The sequence below is a fragment of the Mirounga leonina genome, unplaced genomic scaffold, assembly GCF_011800145.1.
Source record: "Mirounga leonina isolate KUSES-001 unplaced genomic scaffold, KU_Mleo_1.0 Mir_180, whole genome shotgun sequence".
NCBI classification, from domain to species: Eukaryota; Metazoa; Chordata; class Mammalia; order Carnivora; family Phocidae; genus Mirounga; species Mirounga leonina.
In genome coordinates this window covers 14,194,703-14,216,390 of record NW_023270469.1, presented here as the reverse complement: position 1 = coordinate 14,216,390, position 21,688 = coordinate 14,194,703, and the positions used below count along the sequence as shown (strand labels likewise).

General features: G+C 51.1%; 2 protein-coding genes across 7 annotated transcripts in view; one reads left to right on the top strand and one right to left on the bottom strand.

Annotated features, from left to right (window-relative positions):
• Positions 1 to 2,780: 2,780 nt before the first annotated feature.
• Positions 2,781 to 21,146, bottom strand: DHX38 (DEAH-box helicase 38). Of its 3 annotated transcripts, none has more exons than XM_035024860.1 (27): positions 21,053 to 21,146; positions 18,531 to 18,870; positions 18,000 to 18,187; positions 17,250 to 17,351; positions 16,510 to 16,657; positions 16,234 to 16,352; positions 15,996 to 16,072; positions 15,401 to 15,556; positions 14,700 to 14,861; positions 14,391 to 14,498; positions 13,899 to 14,011; positions 12,007 to 12,144; positions 11,446 to 11,632; positions 11,143 to 11,328; positions 10,610 to 10,750; positions 10,155 to 10,265; positions 9,949 to 10,065; positions 9,656 to 9,763; positions 9,162 to 9,274; positions 8,566 to 8,774; positions 8,320 to 8,474; positions 7,739 to 7,894; positions 7,507 to 7,641; positions 7,201 to 7,326; positions 6,584 to 6,679; positions 4,660 to 4,781; positions 3,180 to 3,264 (listed from the first exon to the last, which is right to left on the bottom strand). In XM_035024860.1, the coding sequence occupies exons 2-27, from the start codon at positions 18,851 to 18,853 to the stop codon at positions 3,180 to 3,182; spliced, it is 3,681 nt and encodes a 1,226-aa protein (XP_034880751.1). In that variant the 5' UTR covers positions 18,854 to 18,870; positions 21,053 to 21,146. The 3 variants fall into 3 exon arrangements, with proteins under 3 accessions (XP_034880750.1, XP_034880751.1, XP_034880749.1); XM_035024858.1 differs by lacking the exon at positions 21,053 to 21,146 and adding an exon at positions 20,925 to 21,047; XM_035024859.1 differs by lacking the exon at positions 21,053 to 21,146 and having other exon boundaries at positions 2,781 to 3,264; positions 18,531 to 18,853.
• A 197-nt stretch (positions 21,147 to 21,343) lies between these two features.
• Positions 21,344 to 21,688, top strand: part of TXNL4B (thioredoxin like 4B) — a 33,133-nt gene continuing 32,788 nt past the window's right edge. For all 4 annotated transcript variants that reach the window (XM_035024863.1, XM_035024865.1, XM_035024862.1 and 1 more), the window contains exon 1: positions 21,344 to 21,573. The gene's annotated coding sequence lies outside the window, so the exon portion shown is untranslated. The remainder of the gene's footprint in view (positions 21,574 to 21,688) is intronic.

Below are 21,688 nucleotides of genomic sequence, written 5' to 3'. Positions count from 1 at the left end.
GTTATGGGAAGCAAAGGGGCAGCAGAGCCAGAAGAACACGGATATGTCACCCAGCCATCTGGCCTTGCAAGCCCAGCCAGGGAGGAGATCTGATGGGATAGAGGGGTTGTACTTAGGGAAATGTAGTTTCTCTAAGGATAAGGCAAAGGACAGGAAAGCTAACTATAATTCTTTAAGAAATAACCAAAGGGGTTTCTAAAAGGTAGTCTGAACAGCTGATAATAGAAACGGTCTCTGTATGATACAGTCGTGCTAGATTCATGTCATTATACATTTCCCAAACCCACGGAATATCTAACACCAAGAGTAAACCCTCACGGAAACTATGGGGTCTATGGGATAATGTGTCAATGTAAGTTCATCGAGTGTGAAAAATGAACCACTCAGGTAGAACATTGGTAGTGGGGAGACTGTGCTTGTGTGGGAGCAGAGGGTAAATGGGAAATCTTGGTACTTCCCGCTCAATTTCACTGCGCACCTACAACTGCTCTAAGAAGTAACCAAAGAAAGGGAAGAAAAGAGCTATGAAGCTAGGACTGACTTTAGCCACGGGGATTGTCGGTAAAATAAGTGCTTCGGCCACCCAGTGGGAAGATGTCACTCAGATATGATACCTGGGGCCCACAGAATCCTTTGCAGGAGATCCTCTTCTGCCCACCTGGAGTATCATTTCCTCCCCCGAGCTGAAGAAACCCAGAGCAGACATCAGCCACCGCAACCTGCCTCCCTAATAAAGGGAAGGAGGAGCTCTCTGCAACCACCGTGGTGCCCCATAAGCACTTGGCTTCTGAGCCTTCTCTACACAGCCCAGCTGAGAAGGAAGCTTTCTGACAATGACAGGACCTGGCAAGCAAGCTCTGGGGTCCCTAGAATGAGCCCCATCTCAGCCTGAAACCCTCAACTGCTGACACCTTTAATGTGTCTAAAGTACCATTACCATCAACTAGGCATTTAAGGAGAGATGCATGTGACTGAGAGCAACAGGGGGCCCCGTAAAAATGTCCAGTTGAACAGCCTCTCTGTTCCCTCACACCAGGAAGCCTGAAAGCCGGTACTCCAGACATGCTTTGTATCTCGGCAGGGTAGGGGGGTTTGGTTATTATCTGAGGAAGAGGTGGTAAGAATCAGATTATTAAAGCTGGAAGGAACTTTAAGGTGGATCTGAATGGAAAAGGTCCATAATTTAAAGAAAACATGAGAGTCAGAGGTCCAGACAGACGCTTGTGCGGAATTCCCAACACCAAAACAGATTCGGGAAGCGTTGCTGGGGGGCAGGGATCCTTCCCACAAAGCCTGTGGCACCTGTATGTGTCAGATGTCCTTGCCAGGGGTTCCTTGTTTCTATTTTTATTTTTATTTTTTTTAAGCTTTTATTTATTTATTTGACAGAAAGAGGGAGAGAGAGAGGGAGAGAGAGAGCACAACCAGGGGGAGCAGCAGGCTCTCCGCTGAGCAGAGAACCCGATGTTGGGCTCGAACTCAGGACCCTGGGATCGTGACCTGAGCTGAAGGCAGACGCCCAACCGACTGAGCCACCCAGGTGCCCCTGTTCCTTGTTTTTAAATGAGAAGGCTGGGTTGACCCATGGTTTTTATAACCTCTGGCTTTGTTTTTGTGACCTAGGGAACTTGAAGGTAAGTTCGTGACCAAGGTCACAGCCTGTTTGTTAGTAACAAAGCCATATTCACTGGAACCTCAATTTTTGCCCTGTTCTGTTGCATCCCTAGCCCAAGTCTGTAACTAGATCACATACCCAGCTTACTTCTCTCCACAGAGCACATAGACACGTTCTGCTAGCCCTCCAAACCAGTGCCAAGATTAGAAGCCTTCCCAGACGAGCAGCCAGAAGCCCTCTCTTCACTCCAGAGCCATGAAAAGTCAGTTTCTACCTGAATTCCCAATAAAGGCAGTTAGAGGTAAAAAGAATGGAAGTAGAGGTGGTAGCTGGTGCTGGCTGGCAAAGCCAGGCTTCCAAACTCATCCATAAAACTGACTTAAATTTTAAATTCACATCCCAGGAACAAAGTGAGAAAGGGAGTAGAATAGTCAGCAGCATGACCCAAGAGGCTGGAGCTGAGCACCGCTGGCCTGGGATCAAGGTGCTTCTGAGCCCCAGGCCAAGCCCATCAGTGATTCAGCCCCAACACAGAACCTTGCAACCTGCACGCCTGGCAGAAGCTCCCCCACCGCCCCGCACAGGGTATCATAAAATAAGGGCCATGGGTGATGCAAAGGGCCAAATACCCAAAAAGCCACCTCAGCAGATATAAGCTGCTTAACAAGAGAAAGGACTAGAGGATCCAACAAGGATCCAACTAGAGGATCCAACAAGGATCATCTTTTATGTGAAAATCAATAAGCAATATTTTATGCTATTTTTGCCAATACGTCACCCTTTCACCTGCAGAGTAGAAACTTCTGCCATTCTGAGCAATACAGCAGCCAACCCACCCCTGGGGAAGGGCAGAGGGTGCGCGGCTGCTCACCTCCTTCCCACTTGACCATTTGGCCAGCCTTGCCCTGCCCACCAGCCTGGGGAAGAGCAAGGCACCCTCAGAGTTTGGCCTGCCCAGGGCCCCAGGCCATTATCATTCCCTGCCAGCTATGTCCCACCCTGCCAACCCTCCTCAGAGGCGCTACCTGGAAAACAGAAATAAGGCGAGCTGAGGTTTTAGAAGGATCCACCCAAGGAAAGTCAAGTCGGAGTCCTGCCCATTTTGTTATTTATTACATGACTTAGGGCAGTGAGGGAAAAAGGAACAGTCTGAAATGCAATAACATTTTACAAACAATAAATTTATTTCCAAATCCTGAATTATAACCAAATTACAATTCCCTCTAGCTCTATTTTGCTGCTTTACACAGAATTTAAAAAACCATAGTCACGGCCAAGTCATTTATATACCAAGCGTCCCAGGAATGGTTTATTTGGATACAATGGGTCCGGCCCCCTCTCACGGCCTTGGCAGCTCTCAGCTGCCCCGCACCCCCTGCCTGCAGTGAGGAGCTCCTCCTCCCTCTGTTGCTGAGCTGGCCCCTGCAGGACCTTCCCCCAGGGGCCATGATGTACAAAGATGAAAGCGCGCAGATGAAAGGGTTTTGTGGCAGGCCCCGGGTGCTCTAGCCACAGGGCTCAGGACTCAATATGTGGCTGCATCCTCTGCAGGGAAAGCTTCAGCTCAGAGCCCAAAGCGGGCTGGCGTGCGGCGAGGGGTCATGGGTTCCCCTTGCTCCTTCCGGCCTGGAGTGTAGATCTTTGTAGACCTGGAGACACAGAAGGAGGGATGAGGAATCACGCCGCTGCTCACTCCAACCAGGATGTACAGGAGGACAAGGAGCCCGAGGCCTTGCTGCTTCTAACTGGTATGTGAGCAGGCTTTGGGACTGAAGGGTCTCCTCCCCCAATACATTCCCAACCCCGCTGCCGTCCTCATATGTAATGGGAAGCAGAATAAAATACCACCTCATTCTGATATCCACCAAGGATAGATTTTTTAACAATCCCTTTCATACCTACTAAGTGAGCTATGGAGGTAGTCTTCCAGCCACCTCACCAGGCTGCCACTCCACCTGTCTAATAAAGAATCTAGCTGGTCTTTGTCCCCAGGTCCTGGCAGGCGAGAATTCTACCAATGAACCACCCATGCACCTGTCCCCAGGTCCAGGGAGGTAATCTCTAAACCCTTGGGATTTCCCAAGGGACTGAATGTCTCTGTTACTCCTGGTGGGCCCTCAGACCACATCTGGTAATTTCTCCTAACGAGATGATTCAGGATGAGGGCTGTACTTTGAGCCTCGTGGTCAGCCCAACCTCTGCGGAAAGGAGGAGGCTAGAGAGTGAGTCAATCACTTGGATGCTTACTCAACCATTCATGCCCATGAATGAAACCCCAGTAAAACTCTGGACATCGAAGCTCTGGACACTGAGGCTTCCCTGGCTGGCAATGCTCTGTGCACACTATCACGCACCAACATGCCAGGAGGGTAATGCAGCCCTGAGGACAACGGACGCTTCGTATGTGGGACCATCACAGACCTCACTCTCTGTGTCTCTCCCTTGGGCTGGTTCTGATTTGTATCCTTCGGCTATAATAAAATCGTAATCGTAAATAAGAGTACTTTCCTGAGTTCTGTGAGTTACTCTAGCAAATTATCGAATGTGGAGGAGTCCACGGGGATCCCCAAATTTGTAGCAAATTGGTCAGAAGTGAGAGTGACCTTTGGCAACCCCCCAACTCGCAGCTGGTGTCTGACGTGAAGGCAGTCTTATGGAGAACTGTGCCCTTCACCTGTGAAGTCTGACCTAACTTCGGGCACCAGCAGACACAGAAGCCCAAGGCTCCAAGGCTCCCCTCCCATCCCCACCATGATTTCCAAGTCCTCGCTTGTCAGTGAAGCTGGAACTTCTCCAGACCACCGCAGGCCTCAGTACAACATGACAGTGACCAGGCAGATGTTATCACCACCCGTGACAGTGCGTCTGGAACTCCTCCCATGCCTCCATGTGGGACCGGTCAATTTCTGTCCCCATTCAGCCCTACGCTCAACTTCTCTTAAATCGTGACCCTGCGTCCGGGTCTGCTTGGTTTCTCGGGCTGGTCCCCAGAACCTCCCATGGACAGGCTCCATCCCAGCCGGGGTCCCGAGGCCAAAGCTCACCTGACACTGCCCAGGGGGCTGCGCTTTTCCTGCTCCTGCCGCCGGGCTCGCAGCTGCTCCTCAGCCAGTGCCATCTCCTCCTCCATGGCAGAGGCTTCCTCTTTGGCCCGTCGGCGGTTCTCCTAGAAAAGAGGGAGACGTACCGGGGAGCGGCAGGTGAGGAAGCCTCGTAAGCCAGGTGCTCTGTTCTCTGGGCCAGCTCCCAGAGCCAGGGCCACATGGCTCCCTGCCCCAACACCAAGGCGGCCTTGTCTTTTGAGGCCGAAGCCTGTTCTCCTCCTTGAGTCAAGCCAGACACTGCACGATTCAGTCTGAACCCTGTCATGTCTCCGCACTCCACTCAATTCAGTAAGCACTTTCACTCTCTTACCAAGTGCACAGTGATGCCAGGAGGTACAGGACACTGGGAAGACATGACCACCTGGCTGGGAAGAACACACATAAGGAAGATGTGTGCAGGCCCAGCACAGACAGTACTGACAAGAGGGGAAGCAAGAGCCCTGCCACCTTCTGCAGCCCTGCATCCTAGCTCTAGGCGGTGGCCGTCCACAGACAGTGAGACCAGGAGGAGATGGAGTAGTGGCTAGAGAACTTCTCCTGGAGGGACTGGGCAGAACCACTGACCAGTCTCAGCATCCTTTCCAAAAGTGGGACCACCAGACCTTACCTTCCTGACAGCATCTAAAAGGATGTTCACAACACCACATGCATTTATGCATCTTTGCCCAAAACAGCTAAACCTGAATCCTATCAGGACTTGAGATTAATTATGAGTTTGTAGAAATAACATGGGATAGAGGCACAAGTTAAACGCCATCACAAAAAAGCAATCTGCCAAATACAGAATGTGAACATTCTACAAGTGACCTGGTTTCTCCGATAAATCAATACCATAATAAAGAATGGGAGCAGAACGTGTTCTAGAATAAAAGACTTAACACATATAACAACTAATTGTAATATTTGGATCCTAATCCAAGCAGATCAATCATAAAAAGTTATCTTTGGGATAAAAGGAGAAATATGAATAAGAACTGGAGACTTAGATAACATTAAGGATTAATTCCGTTAAGCAACAACGGCATAAACATTACATCTTAAAAACAAGTAAGTCCTTTTAGAGATGCTTACTCAAGTTTTTACTGGTGAAATAATGTGTCTAAAATATGCTTTAAAATTCTTCCAAGAAAAAAAAGGAGTGTGTGGAGGAGGGTAGAAATAAGCCAAACCAGCCTGACCAATGTTGATCATTATGGAGAGCAGGTGACAAATTCATGATGGCTCCCTATACTGTTTTTTACACTTTTATGAATATTTGTACTTTTCAATAATAAGGTGTTTCGTTTTGTTTTTTTAAAGGCCTGGGTAGCTCAGTTGGTTAAGTGCCCAACTCTTGATTTCAGCTTAGGTCATGGTCTCAGGGTCATGGGATCAAGTCCCGCATCAGGCTCTGTGCTCTCTCTCCCTCTCTTTAAATAAATAAATAAAATCTTAAAAAAAAAAAAAAAAAGAACGCTAGGCAGACCAAGCAACCAGAGCAGACAGGGGAAATCTTTTTTTTTTTTTTTTTTTTAAGATTTTATTTATTTGACAGAGAGAGACATAGCAAGAGAGGGAACACAAGCAGGGGGAGTGGGAGAGGGAGAAGCAGGCTTCCCGCCGAGCAGGGAGCCCAATGCAGGGCTCGATCCCAGGACCCTGGGATCATGACCTGAGCCGAAGGCAGACGCTTAATGACTGAGCCACCCAGGCGTCCCAGACGGGGGAAATCTAACAGACCAACCTGGCTCGATCACAGCTTTTGTGTTTGAGAGAGAAGTAAGAGGGTAGCAGTCAGATGATGACATGTCTTCAATATTAGGCTGAGGGGAAAATGGGTCCACACAGGCAAGCAGAACCTCCATGGCAAGTGCAGGATGCTTACCTGCCGAGACTTTCCTGCCTGTTTCACACTGTAGAACATGGGGCCCAGCTCCGCCAGCCACTCTCCATCCACAGCGGTCACACACTGCATGTACTCCTGCAGGCAGAAGGATCACAAAGTGGTGGTCACAGAAGAACCAGTGCTTTGGGCTGTCCTTCCCACAGCAGTTCCATAATTAGGACCCATGTGGTAAGGGCCTGACCCCCAGCCCTCTGAGGCTGAAAAAGGCAGACATAAGCCCTAGACACTGCAATTTTAATCCTTTCTCCCATTTAAATTCCTCCTCCATGCTTGAAAACATGCCCCCTAGTATCCAAGAGAAAAGGCCTAGCCCCTCAGAAGGCCCTTCTAATGACACCAAGAGGGGTTGCTTATCCCAGGCAGGAAGCAGGGAACAATCCCGCTGGCGCAGCTGAGGCCACTGTCTACTAAAGGTTAACTCTACGTAAGCTTCCCCCAAACCCAACTGAAAACCAATCTCAACTCCCCTCAAAGCAACACATGTGGCCTCGAGTCTCCCGAGCTCAAAGCTGATACCGGAAAGCAATGAAGGGTTACAAAGGCCTGGCCCAGCGAGGTAGGCCTATGTCACGCCAGCTCTGTCGGAAAAGACTCACCTTGGTGGTCATGACCAGCTCGTGATACACTATGTAGTCTGGGGTGTAGCCCATTCCAAAGAGGGAGCTGGTGGGGTGTAGGTGGCAGGGCATCCCTGTCCGGATATTCACATACTCCCCGATTCCCTAGGGAAGAGACAAAACCAGTAGCCACATCAAGAAATTGCGGCTCACGTGGGCAGCCACTCCATCCCTTGCCTTGGTGGGGAAAGCCCAGACCTGCAGGACTAGACAATGAGAAAGAACTTTGCCCTGAAACAATTATCAGACCAGGAAGTGGCTGCAACCAGGCTCCTCCAGGCTCACCTTGAGCTTGGCTGCCTGGTGGAAATAGGCGGCACAGATACACTTCCGGACGATGTCCCAGTCAGTGCCACACGAGGCCAGGCTCATCCGCTGCTGTACCATGATGTCCTTGAGCTGAGCCCGCACTTCCCGGACCTAGAGCAAGACATGCGGCAGAGAAGGATGGCACCCGCCTCTTCCTCCCTATCACCCCTCACCCCAACAGCCTGCTCATCTGAGCTACTGCCCTTACCTTCCGCATGGCCTTGGCATGGATAAAATGATCATTACACCAGATGGTGGAGTAATTATTATTCTTCCACTGCAGGTAGACATTCAGGTAGGTCAAATGATCACTCTCGGGGACAGCAAACTTCTCCCGGATCTGATCACTCTCCTCCTCTCGGCCCTAGGAAGGAAAAAGGACCTTTACTCTGAGCACACGGAGTCCAGGCCCACTGAGAAGACCCTGCACCTGGCTGCACACACAACTTCAAACACATTGATATGTTACCTGGACAACACAGGGAAAATAACATAGCTTATGACAAAATATTTACTCTAAAATGTGGGGGCTCTGAAACAACTGTCCTAGAAGGTAACAAATGCTCTTGTCAATTTCCAAATCACGCTCTGAGAACCCCTGATCTAGCCCAGGCTCTCCCTCACCCCAACCTGCTTACCAGAAAACAGCAAGATTACTCTTTGGACTCCTGTCCCTCCACCCCATGTTAATGATACAGAAAGAAACCGGTCCCCTCTAGTCCTTCCTCAAGCCCTGGCACCCGAGTTGCGGCCGCTGGGGCAAGAGAAGCGTGGCCGCCACGTCCCCACCTTGGGCCTGTAGAAGATGGCCGGCACGGAGAGCATGGACACGATGAGCAGGATCTCCGAGCTGCAGCCCATGTCACAGGACACAATCAGCATCTTGGACAGCGCCGGGTCCAGCGGGAACTCCACCATCAGCCGCCCCGTCGAGGTTAGACCACCTGGGAGAGGAGCAAATCCGGACATTGAGGGGATGCAGTGAGGTCGAGAGAGCGAACCCCATGTCTCTCCCGGCCGCTGGGGCCCACGCACCGGTGTTGTCCAGGGCCCCTAGGATCCAGAGCTGATACATGGAGTTGAGCATGTTGTCCTCGGGCGGCGGGTCCATGAAGTGGAATTGCAGCAGGTCCTGCACGCCGAGGGACTTGAGCAACAGCACCACATTGGCCAGGTTGGTCCTCTGGATCTCAGGCACCGTGGTGGTCAGGAGCTCGTTCTTGTAGGCGCTCTGGGTGTAGAGCCTGCCGGGGAGAGCACCAGGCCCTGCTGAGTCTCCCACAGGCCTGGCGCCTGCGCGGGCATCCCCATGGTGGAGGAGCCACACTGTCCCAACTCTCCCGGTGCCTCGAAGCAAAGCGTGCTGTGCTCCGGTGAGGGCGCCTGCCACGCGGCGCTGCCTGCCACGCGGCGCTGCCGGAAACCCGAAGCCGCTCAGACCTCACAGCTGCCTGCAGAGGCTGCTGCTGCTGAGAAGACCAACACATGGCAGTCCCGCCACCAGCGCCCAGCCTCAGGGATCCTGGGGCCGGCATCCCTGTGTGGGCTCACAGTCCAGTGCCCGCCACCCCAGCTCCACACTCTGCCATCCCGGCACCGCCCCAGAAGGCCGGCTAGCACAGGGCTCCTACCTGAAACACTGACCTGGGCCCGTCCTGCCAGCGCGCCCCGACCTCTGGTTGGCATTGGCCTGGCTGATGGGGTAGATCTGCAGAGCATCCATGCCAATCCTGGGGTTGAAGACCTTGGAGGGGACAGAAAAGAGCTGATGAAGGAGAGAGCAAGGCGCAACAGGGAGGCAGCCCTGGGACAAAGACAGACAAGCCCAGGCTGCTACACATCAGAGCATAGTGTTCTAGCAACGTTGGCAGCCGTCCTTTTGAAGCCGGGAACCTTAAGAAATGTCCCCCACAAACATCAGCTCTGTGATCTCTATTGAGTTATTAAATCATCTACTTCGTGGCGTTATCACAAGGATTAAATCGGTCAAGTGCATGGTGAAATCAGCACTCAAATGTTACCCTCTGAAATAGCACCACCGGCCGAGGACCCAGGGCCTGCCCTCCCACCGACTGAGTTACTGTGGGTGACGGCCCACGGCCCCAGCGCCCATGTCTTCCTTTACCTTTAATTTGCAATAACCAGAGTCAATAACAAACATGATGCCGTCGACAGTCAGCGACGTCTCAGCAATGTTGGTGGCAACGATACACTTCCGAACGCCGTCTGGAGCCTAGAGCCGGGCAGGACGTACAGGGGGGCAGGCTGTAGGCCCGCAGGTAGGAAAGACTCCACAGGGAAAAAAGCACCCCCACCCCTGCCAGAAAAGTAACACCCTCTCTCTCTTGTCCTCCCTGGGGAAAATCCAGGGAGACCCAAAGGTGGGGACCCAGGACAGACTTTCTTGGTGTCACACACCTTCTGGAAGATTTTAGCCTGGAGGTCGGACGGCAGCTGGGAGTAGATGGGCAGCACGGCCAAGGCAGGTGCATTCTCCAGTTCCTCCAGATGTTCCACAATCTGGTCTGAGGTCACCTGAGGGCAGAGAGAGGAGCCATGAGACACCAGAGCCCCTCACAGGCAGGACACTACCCGTTCATCACAGTTATGACCAAGTCACACACCTCAATGTCCTCTTGGCCAGGCATGAAGATAAGGATGTCCCCAGGGGCCCCTGACAGGTGCACCTGTAAGGACTGCTTCACTGCGGCCTCCACGTAGTCCTCCTGCGGGGTCTGCAACACCAGCCAGGGTCACGGTCAGAGGAAAGTTATCAAGGGAAATGCAGGCCAGCACCCCTCTGGGAACCAGTGGCCAGTCGCTGGTGTGGGGCTACAGGGGGTGGACGTTCAGGGCTACAGATGGGCCTGCCTGCCCTCCTTGGGCCCTGCACTTCTGCTCTAATAAAAGTAAACCTCCCCCAGGGTACAGCTCTTTATCTCTGAGCCCTAGAACTGCAGGATGCACCATCTGCCCCATGGTACCCACAAAACTTTCCCAAATCAGTGCCCTAACCCTTGCCCTCCAGATGGGTTCTCATCAGAGGTGAGGATCAGTTCAAAAAAGGAGGCCTCGGTACCTTGCTGAAGAGAATGTCAACAGGGAAGGTACGACCAGGGATGTGGAAGATGGGAACATTCCCAAAAAAGGCAGCAAATTTCTCTGCATCCATAGTGGCTGACGTGACAATGAGCTTCAGGTCTGAACGCCGAGCCACCACCTAAGGGAAGAGGTCAGTCTGAGGCTTCCCTAGAGATTTGGAACCCTTGGCACCCGCACCCAAGTCTCACCAACATTACTCCCAAATGAAACAGGCTGAAGCTGGCGGAGCGGCACATTAGACTCTTAAGAATGCTGAAGCCTGAAGCCAGGGAGCCACAGCCAAGAGAACCATGATTCACTCAGCTGAGCAGGAACAGAGTGAACTACACCACCAGGTCTGACCCTGGCAACCTGGAGGCCTCAGGGGACACTCTGGCCTGTCAGAGGCCCCCCTCAGCCTCCCAGGCGAGAGCCCAGCCCGCCTGGAGCACCTGGGTCACCAACTACAAACGGCGCGCTGCTCAAAGCCCCAGGGGTGTAGACGGACTGTACCGCACAGCCTTCACTCACCTCCCGGAGTAGCCCAAAGAGCACATCAGTGTTGAGGGAGCGCTCATGGGCCTCGTCCATGATGATGGCACTGTAGTGATCCAGGTCCGCTTCCCGGAGCGACTCCCGAAGCAGGATCCCATCCGTCATGTATTTGATCAAGGTGTTTTCTGACGTGCAGTCTTCAAAGCGGATGGCATAACCCACCTGAAGGTCAGAGAGAAAGGGCTCAGAAGCCCTGGCACACCCCGTGCTGGGTCCAGGCCTTAGCAGATCAGCTCAGATGGATGGAAGCCGCACGGCTCAGCCCGCACGCCCACTCACCTCCTCACCAAGGTTTCCCCCCATTTCTTCACTGACTCTCTTGGCCACAGACATGGCAGCCACACGCCGAGGCTGCGTGCACCCGATCATCCCGTAGTCCGTGTAACCGTCTTCATGCAAGTACTGTGTCAGCTGAGTGGTCTTACCACTCCCTGTCTCTCCAACCACGATCACAATGCTGTTATCTCTACAAGGGAGAGAACACGAAGGGCAAGGTGGGCTAGGTGGAAGGTCAGCCTCCTGTGAGGCTCCAACAGGACAGGGCCACCTCCTATGCCCACATCTAGCTAGGCAAGGGGCACGCCTGCTTAGAAAGGTGCTTCCCTGGGAAAACGGCCTAGAACCGAGACATCTTCTAGAAAGTCTCGAAGACAGTGGGGTTCAAAGAAGTGAACTCTAACAAAGCAATGCTGTTTTGCCTGCTTATGTCACATAAGAAAAAATTCTTTGTCTTCCCCATCAGATGCAGCGCCCCAAAACAAAAGAGCGACTGAGTCAACACAAGGGACAAAGGGGAGCCCGGTTCCCTCGTGGTCCTCCCAGGCCCCGGGAAGGAATTACCTAATGATAGTCAGCAGTTCTTGCTGCACAGCAAAGATGGGCAGGTACTGCCGCTGCTCCAGAATAGACTTCTTTTTGGCAAATTCGCTGCTGGCTTCGCTCTTTTTCTTCATGTGATCTGCAAACTTCTGCTCTGTCCTGAGAACACACAGCAGCCTAAGCACCCTGCACAATTTCCCACATTGTTCTTCCTGACGGGGTTCCTGCCCTTCTTCCAACACCTAAGAACGAGAACCACCTCAACAAGATGCAAGAAGTCTCTGAGACCCCAGTGCAGCCAGGTAATCTGAGATGCTCCTCATGTCCTCTGGCCCCAGGAACTGGCACTGCTGTCTGAGAAGCCATCATCCACAACATACCCAGCACCCTCAGGTCAAACAGGGCTCAGTATGACTCACAGGAGTTCAGACTAGCAAACGGGCCAAATCTCGGCCCTAAAGAGGAGCTGAAATCACTGGGTCGTGATCTTGTACAGATTACTGGGGGGTGTTGATTTCTGCATGAAACGTGAAGGGCTAAAAGGAGGAGGCGAGGCTGCAGAGTCCTGACCAGGCTCAGACCTCTACCCTCTGCTCTGGGCAGGACGGCATAGTCTGAACAGCTTCATTTTCAAAGAATTATGAGACCAAACACACCCCTGAGTATTGACCAACAGCTTCTACTGGAAGCACGCAAATATGTGACACATGCACATAGGCCTAGACTCAAAAGTACTACGTGAGTCTCCCCAGACTGCACGGCAGAGAGCGGTTCGGTGCTGCTGAAGGCCACACCTCCGCTACCCGTCCTCCCCACGAGAGACTTGTCCCCTGGCAGGCCCACCCCACGCTCTGCCAGCAGTATTTCTAGTTTCACCGTCACTCCTGGTCGGCTAACAGTCAATGCCTAAGTGATTACATTAATTACAAGCTAACAAGGGCTGACTGGTAGTACCGACTCCTGATTTGGGTCATTTCTCACAGGGGTACAGAGAACTATTCACTTGGCTGCTGGATTGACAAGACTTTAGAATGTTCAGAGGATGAGACTGGCGAGGGACATTTGAGTCCAGCCATCTACCCACGGTGGGAACCCCAATAAGCAGCTTTCTGCCATCTGCTTAAATATCTCTATGAACAGGGATGTCACTCTCTGATAAGACAATCCTTTCTATTTTCAAACCCATTAAAAGTAGTTCCTCCTTCGGGCGCCTGGGTGGCTCAGATGGTTAAGCGTCTGCCTTCGGCTCAGGTCATGATCTCAGGGTCCTGGGATCGAGCCCCGCATCGGGCTCTCTGCTCCTTGGGAGCCTGCTTCTCCCTCTGCCTCTCTCTCTGTCTCTCATGAATAAATAAATAAAATCTTTAAAATAAATAAATAAATAAATAAATAAATAAATAAAAGTAGTTCCTCCTTCCATTAAACTGAAACCTAAGGGGGCAAAGCCCACCTTCTAATACTGAACATCTGAAACGCGCTTACGCAGAGCGGCTGGGCTCCAAAGCTCCGCTATCCGGGTCTCATCACCACACCACCATTTATTATCTGGATGACCTCAAACCAGCTACTTAACCTCCCTGGGCCTCCTGCTCTGCACACGGGACATGGGAAGGAGAGCACCTACCCACATGGGACTGTCGTGAGACCTCAGGGCGCGAGTATGTGTGAGCTGTTTAATGCCGGCAGGGCGGGGTTGTGCCTACAACAGCAGCAGTAGTGGCAGGAGGACTAGTATCGAGGAAAAGCTGAAGACGGTAGGAGAGAAAGACCGGAGGAAGGGACCAGAAGGGACCAGAAGACCCAAAGCGACATGACTTTCCTATTCACAAACCACAAATTCTATCCGTTCGCCAGCAAGCATCCTGGAGGGCACCAGTCTTTGGAGACAGCCCGGTGCTGACCAAGACTCCTACCTATAGTCCACTTTACCGTCTTCTGTCATAGCTTTATCTGGCTCTTCCTCTTTTTTGACACCCATGATATCTCCTAGCTTGGTTCCAGCCAGCTCCCAGTGTTTGTGTTGAGCCTGAAAAAAATTACAAAACGTAAGTCGGCCCCATCGTGTAACACGACTGTGGTCAATGGAAAGTCAATCCCACTTGACAAGACGCTTCATCCAGCAGGTGGTAAACTCCCACAAGGCAGCAGTGGCACTGAGCCTGCTTCCTCATTTCAACCTCAAGCTCCCCAACCATTGGGCCCTGCGGTTGTCTTCAGTAAGGCCCTGGTGGAGGAACACAATGCCCTCCTCCAACAGTTCTTTCTTGCTCTGTGAGTTCCCTCGAACTTCCAAAAGGAACCCTATCTGCGAGATCTAACACAATTTCTAAAAAGAAAAAAGACCCCCCCCCAAAAAAAACAACCCACAACAGAAACTCCCCAGCCCCAAATGACAGGAAACCAGCCTTTTTGCGTTCCTTCTGCTCCCTGTGCTTCCGCACTGTTTGACTGCCTTTTCGAGCAATAATGGCCAGGTCCGAAGTGGCATCCTTGACTGGAATCACGGGCTCTGGCTGCAGAAGGTTGAGGAAAAAGAGAAGTTCCCCACCAATGGTTAAACTCAACAGGCAGGTCCACTTCATAGCAGCCCCAGTAAATGGAACAGACTGCTACCCTATCAGGCGGGGGGCCTTTTTTCCCCCTCTTTTTCCTTTGTTCACTTCAGTTCTATCTAAGCTGGTTTTCTCGGGCCTCGGGTTTCCCGTGGGCCTCACCTGCTTGGTGAAGACAATGCGCCCGTCAAGAAAGGGAGGAACCAGGTTATGCACCATGAGGTGCACCTTGGCCGCGCTGTCCTCCTCAAAGTCCTCGTCCACCTCCAGCCGATGGACCACCCCGCTGGTGAGCATGCGGTTGGTCTCCCAGCGCTCGTTATCCTGTGACAACACAACAGGAGGCACGCTCAGACTGCAGCCAAAAGGCATCCCGAAAGGTCACCGGGCAAGTCCACCCATCAAGTCCTGACAGAAGGGCCAGGGGACGCCACAGACGTGTCCCGGGCCTCCGTACCCTGCAGCTCCTTAGAAAGCAGAGTCCCTGATCCCAAATCACCTGCAGTATTTTTTCCAAGCAGCAGCCCTTGATATCTAAGTCAGAACCTCTATACGGACAGACACAGGGCGAGTGTCGCAAGCCCCACTCAGAGACACAAAGAACACAGAGCCAGGACCCACCCTATCACTTCCCATCCATGGCAGCCCTCGAGGAAGGACTGCAAAAGAAAGAAGTTAGGAGTCGGGGGTTTATCTGAAGCTGCGGAAAGGTTCCACGCCCACCCCTCCTCTGCCTCCGGAGGTACAGCGACAGCCGGTACGGCGGCGACAGCCGGTACGGCAGCAACGGGGAGGCGAGCTGTGCTGCCACCACGCGCCCCCGACTCCGGCTGAGTCGGCTCCGACTACTGTGGGCAGCCCACCTCGTTGATCTGCCTCCGCTGAGCCGAAATGCGCTTCTGCTTCTGTTTATGCAGGTGCTGCTCCCGCCTTCTCACGTAATCCTCGGAGGAGTAGGCCAGGGGATTGTGGAACTCATCGTATCCCTCGTCCATCATGTACCAATCCCGGTCCGCTTGCTGCAGCACAGGGGACAGAGCAATGAGAACAAGGGACAGATGGAGCTTACGAGAAGGACAAGGCCAGAGAAGAGATGTCTGCGAAGTCACTGCTGCGATGACAGGCGCGGGAAGGGCCGCCCTGCTGGACGGGGAGCCTTCTAGAGGAGAACTATGGGGACTGACTCGCGACGGCACTTCTTATGTCTACCACACGGTGGCACAAGCACTTAACTAAAAAGTTAGGCCAGCCCTGCATCCGGTGGGAAGTGTCACCACCGAGCCTGTGCCTCCGTAAGGATTCCAGGGCTTCGGGACTGAATAGGGCTCAGCTCCCGAGACTGCCCCGTGTTACCCTCCGTCATCAAAGTCCACTTCCACTGGAGCGTCACTCATTGCCCACTCGCCTACAGAGGGCCACCACCCCTCGTTCAGCCCCTCAAAGATGTCAAGCTTTTACCCTCTGGTCATCCTCCCATTGCTGCCGTTCCTCTTCTGTGTCAAAGGAAATTCCCTCTTCGCCATCTTCGCGTCTTCCTGAAGGAGAACACGTAGAAGGTCAGTCCCAATGACCCCAGCTTATCCCCAGCGGCCACCAACAGCCCTGCAGAGCTGCACCGCTCCAAAGTACAGCTTTGCTCGGCCTCAGCGGGACAAGCCATCCTGCTTTCCTGCCTCCTCCTCCCTCCCTGCCTTACCTCGGCCCCTGGACAGACGGGGCGTGGACCCCAGGTGTCTTCTGTCATCGGCCCACTCGTTGTATTTGTAGGATGGGGTTGGCAGAGGTGTGTCATCTGAATACCTGCTCCTCACAGACCTGGGCAACAGTATAACCAGCATCACCGGGTAGTCACTAAGCTGAGACATGTCCCCCAGCTGCCATCTGCTCTCCCAGCCCAGATCCCTTTGCCCTCCTCACGTCCACCCTGTGCCAGCCACCCAGAGAAACCGGGCTGCTCTGTCCAGAACATCACCTATCCCGATCACGACTGGACTGTCGATGGCTCCGCTCAGAATCCCGATAGGAAGGCGTTGGGGAGGGCGATTCCCACTGCGAGCGCCTTGAGGAGCCATAGCCACTGTCCTCTTCCTCCCAGGTAGACCTTGAAGGGGTAGCTGCATCTGGGGCCACAAAGAACATAACCACAGGAAACATCTAACTTAACCAGGACACAGCTCTAGAGCTATCAGCCAAAAGTCAATTCCCCAAATTTCTTTATAAAGTATAAACTTTATATCTGTAACACGTAACTATTTGTAACAGATTTAACATGGTTTGGACAGTTTTTAAAGATACCTGGATTTTAATGGTCCAGTTTTCATGGGTTTATAACATTTTTCTTTTTTTTTTTTTAAGTGTGTTTATAACTTTTGAAGGAACAGCCAATTTCTCTCAGCAAACATACTATTACACAATACTCTTGGATATAAATAATTATTTTTAATAAATCCTCTTCCCCAGCTCCCTATTCTTTCCTGCCATTTGGCAAACTGGCCATTCAGCCAACCAGCCCATCAGCTTAAAGGAGCAGATCCATCTCGACAGGTCCAGGGCCTCCCCATATGACTCAGAACCAAGTATTCCAAGAAGTTCACAGTGGAATCAGCAATTCTGACTCTACCCACAGCAAATCAACTGAGGACGGGATTCGCTCACCCCACCTTTTACACACTCGATCCCTCACAAGTCACCCCAAGTGACAGCTCAGTCTACCTTTAGGTCGGTGTCTCGGGCTCTCCGGTTCATTTCTTCTACTGCGCTCTGACCCTCCATCTCGCTCGGATCTGCTGCTGTGTCTGCTTCTATCCCGCTCATCTGTCAAGAGCCACACACAGAGCTTAGGGTCTATGTGTCGCATGCTAACTTCCACCTGTCTTCACCCTAGAGAAAGGACAGGCCTCCCCACTCACTCACAGGTGCAACCTGCACTGCTCTAATGCGATCCATGGGCTCCTGAACTCACATAGCCCCACTCTTTCAAGGGGTAAAAATAGTTACTGGCTAGAAAGTTTCAAACTCACAGTAACAGTTATTTTCCTGCAAGAATTCAAAAAACAATAGTTATAAGTCTACAGTGAATAGCTGTTTAATAGTTACAAGTCTATAAACTATAAAACTTACAACCATACTGAGCAAAACCAGCGTTGGATTTTATGTCTAGCTTTGCTCCCCAGCACTGTCCTTTCTCTTTCACTAAAACTGCTGTAAATTCTGGTTTCTTATACATATTACCCGTTACCACCTTTACCACCAATTGTAATAAAATGAGGACCACACACTCAAGCAAAGCAGCTTTGTTGCAAGTAACAGTTCTTAAGCTGCCTGCTATTCCCAATCCTGACACAATCAAAACCAACAGGGCTCCCTAATTATTGGGCATTAGAAAAACTCCTGCAATACGAAAGAGGCTGACATGTTAATTCAAATGTTTAACAGGCTACAGGAACTACGCCGACCGGTTACCTCTGTCTCTCTTGCGGTCACAGTCTCGATCCCGTGATCTCTCTTTCTTCCGATCCTTTTCTTCTTTGGACGAGGCATAGACACCATGTTCCCGCCGCTCCCGCTCTCTCTGCCGATTGCGTTCCCAAAACTCTTCACTCACACCACCAGGATGGGATGGAGTCTCTACCCGAGCAGATCGATAATGTCTGAAACAGGGAGGGCAACTAGTAAAAGACCCTTCTATAGGAGAAAACCCTTGCCCCCAGACCTCTGGCTGGCTGACCTGTCCTTTTTCACTTTATCTCCCGACAGGCTTACTTATGGCAACAACCCAAAACACTTCTAACCCCCATCCTCTCTTTAGTTGCCTTTGACTGTTCCCCACAAATCTGAAGAAAACACCAATTCCTATCCACCTTAGATACTACAGAATCATAATAAAATCATAAAGGTCTACATATCCAACAAGAAAACAGAAATAAACACGCAATGTTATTTTCTGACCACCATTCTCGTTCCCTTTGCGTCAACCCATCCTAAAGCCTTTACCTGTCTTTTCGGCTATGTCGGCCAGCTTGGTCACTGCCCTCCTCCTCAGCATCCCTCTGGTCATCCTTGCTCTCCTCCCAGTCCTTGTAGGAAGAGATTCTGGACTTCTTCTTGTCCTCACCATCGTCCTTCTCCTCTCGCTCCCTTCGTTTCAGGGAAGCTAACAAGTCCAGTCCCAGCAATGAAGGGCGGGGGGCAGGGGCCTTGAAAACATGCTGCTCACTGGCTGCACTTTTGGTCTTGCAAATAAGACCGCCAACCTGAGAGTCCAGATCAGTGCCTTCCAATCGATGGATGGAGGCATCCTCGCTGGTGTCCTCCATGACAGACTCTGGGATGTCTGTGGAAGGGAGACAACCCATTTTGTACTGGAGGTAAGAGAAGGTTCAACTCTGCTACAACCCAGGATAACTGTAGTTAGAAGTATATTCAGGGGGCTAACTACCCAACAAGACGAGGCTTTGTTTAGCTACCTCTTACCAAGACCTTTCCATTAAGTCAATGACAATCTCAAAAGATCCTCCGACTCCCACCCCAACACACATCAGAAATAAACACACACACACACACACACTCGCACACCCACCAAACACCAGGATCCAAGAGGGTATCATCCAGGCAAGAACAGACCTCACTAAAGGACACTTGCTAGAACATCATAGCATCTAGAAAGGGACTGTAGGGGAAACACCACTAGATTTTAAGTCCAAATCCTCAATTAGAATGCAAGCTTTTGACATTTTCTACTTGTATGATTGTAAGCAGAAAAGTTAATATTTGGTTAGGCATAATTTCTCTATCTGTAAAATAGAAATACTTTTTGTTTTATCTAATCCATGGAGCTATTGTGAGAATCAAACACTAGAGTGTATGTGAAAGCACTCTGTAAATATACAGTGTTACATAAAGGTGTTACATTATTTTACTTGCTGTGCTCCTATATACCAACTGCGGCTCAACATTTTCTACCTGAGTTGTTCTACTTCTCCCTCCCTTTAAACTACAGGTACAGTAGAGTAGGCAGATTGGGGTATAAGGCTACCATGGATGTGATCCATTCATTAATGGCTTTATTGGGACCAGTTGTGGTTGTAGAAAAGAATTACCTCACAGCAGTTGAAATCTATTTAATGACAATCCACGTTCACCAAAAATATTGATGAGAAACACTAGGTTTCGTTATGAAATGGTGTTCCTGAAAGTATTAAGGTGACTGTAAGATCTTCCGGCACTCAACTTGTAACAAATTCCTCTTTACCTCCCATTACACACCATTCACTTATAAACATACACTGATTTCTGCGTGCTTGGATAATTCCCCTTTCAACAAGTCAGTGAAGCAAAGGAACTGTCAAGGTGCAGGTACCACCGGAATCCAGAATGTTTTGCCCAGCTCTAATTAACATGCATGGCTCTATAGAGAAATAACGCCCAACAGACTGGACACATAATATGAACATAGACACAAGAGTTGCATTTTGAAAAATGCCATCAGGCAGAAGAGAAAAGGGAGAGCTGCATATTGGTGACATCTGTGTGCATGTGAGGAAATCTAAATAAGAAGGTAAACACATATGTGTTCTGGTCAGCAGTAGTCTGAACTAGAAAATACACTCCTATAATGGGAAAAAGAGAACCTTGTCTGTCTTGCTGTTGCTGTGCCCAGTGCCTAGCAAAATAAACGTTTGATGAATAAATGGATGAATGAATTTAAACTGACGAACGGAGAATGGGAAGCCAAACATTTCTAGAGACAGCAAAGGAACATACCAACAACCCAGGATAAGGCATCTGATCTGACAAGAGTTAATTAGCTGCTGAGAACAAATAAGACGTTAAGGGGCTGGATTCTGGAGAATGATAAATGACAAAGAAGCCACATAGGATAAAAAAAAATTTTTTTTTAAGAAAAACTAGATTTACTCATTTAACAATTTTTCATTGACTGCCTTCCGTGAACCAGTTGCTGTTTTGGGCAATAGGAATAGAACAGAGAACAAAACAGACAAAAATCCTCGGCTTCTAGTAGATGAGATCACGTAGTAAAGATACCACTATGACGAAGAAAAGGAAGACACGGGATCCCTACTTGGGCTCGGTCTCTGCCTGGGAGGGGACTAATGCAGAAGCCTGAGGAAGGGTGCAGGGTGACCCCTGGACAGCATCCTTGCACCTCCGTGAGGCCGCGCCAAGCAGCAGGATCTGACCAGATCAAGGAGAAAGGATGGAGAAGGCCTGAGCGGCGCAGCATCCCTAAGGTGAGAAAGGCAAGTTGGGTGACAGGGACGAGACTTCGCAAACCCGGGCAGGAACCTGAGCGAAGGACCGATATCCCCCGCCTGGAGCTGCCATGATTGGCGAAGGGCAGGTCAGGAAGGAATAAGGGACACTCACCTCACCAAGCCCGACTCTCGGGACCTTCTGTCCCAGATTCTGGGGCGCCGGCACCACCACCCCTCACTCAGACCGCCTTAGAAATCCAGACATAAACCTTAAACGCGGCCATTATTGTCCCATAATACCTTGCGCGATCCCCTCTATCTGTCCAAAGATACCATCGAGTGCGGCCCGGAAAACGCCGATTCCCCGCTCCGGTTGTGGGACAAAAAGCGACCAAGCACTCAAGGCTAGAGTGTCCTCCTCTGGGACTCGGCTCAGAGACACTTCCGAGTCTCATCGCGACCAATCACAGTTAGTCTGAAAGGCAAGAGGAAAGGGAGGGTGAGGGGAGGAGGTCGGTCATGTTTGATAAGGGCGGAAGTGACTCTACGGCTTCCGGCCGAAACCGGGCAAAGTGGACTATGAGTAGAATAACCACTTCTGCTTGTTGGACTATTGAGGAGATCGACCTCAAGTTTACCTACTGCGCCTGTGCATTCTCTTTTCCGTTTCCGTTTTCTTAAGCGGTCCGCCGAGAGTTGCCAAGCCCTAGCGGCTGGGTTACTGTAGGTTGCCGCTGGCGTAGGAGTCGCTGGCGTCCCACCTTGTTTGGAGACGGGGTCAGGGTTGCGGACAGTCCTGAAGTGGAAGAGAGGGAAGTAAAGTAAGTATCGTTTTCCGTAGCGGTTGTGGACCAGGAGTAGCCCAACCACAGGCTTCGTTAAATATATGTATGTTTATTTATCTTGACTATTTTGAAAAAAGAAACGCTCTCGGTA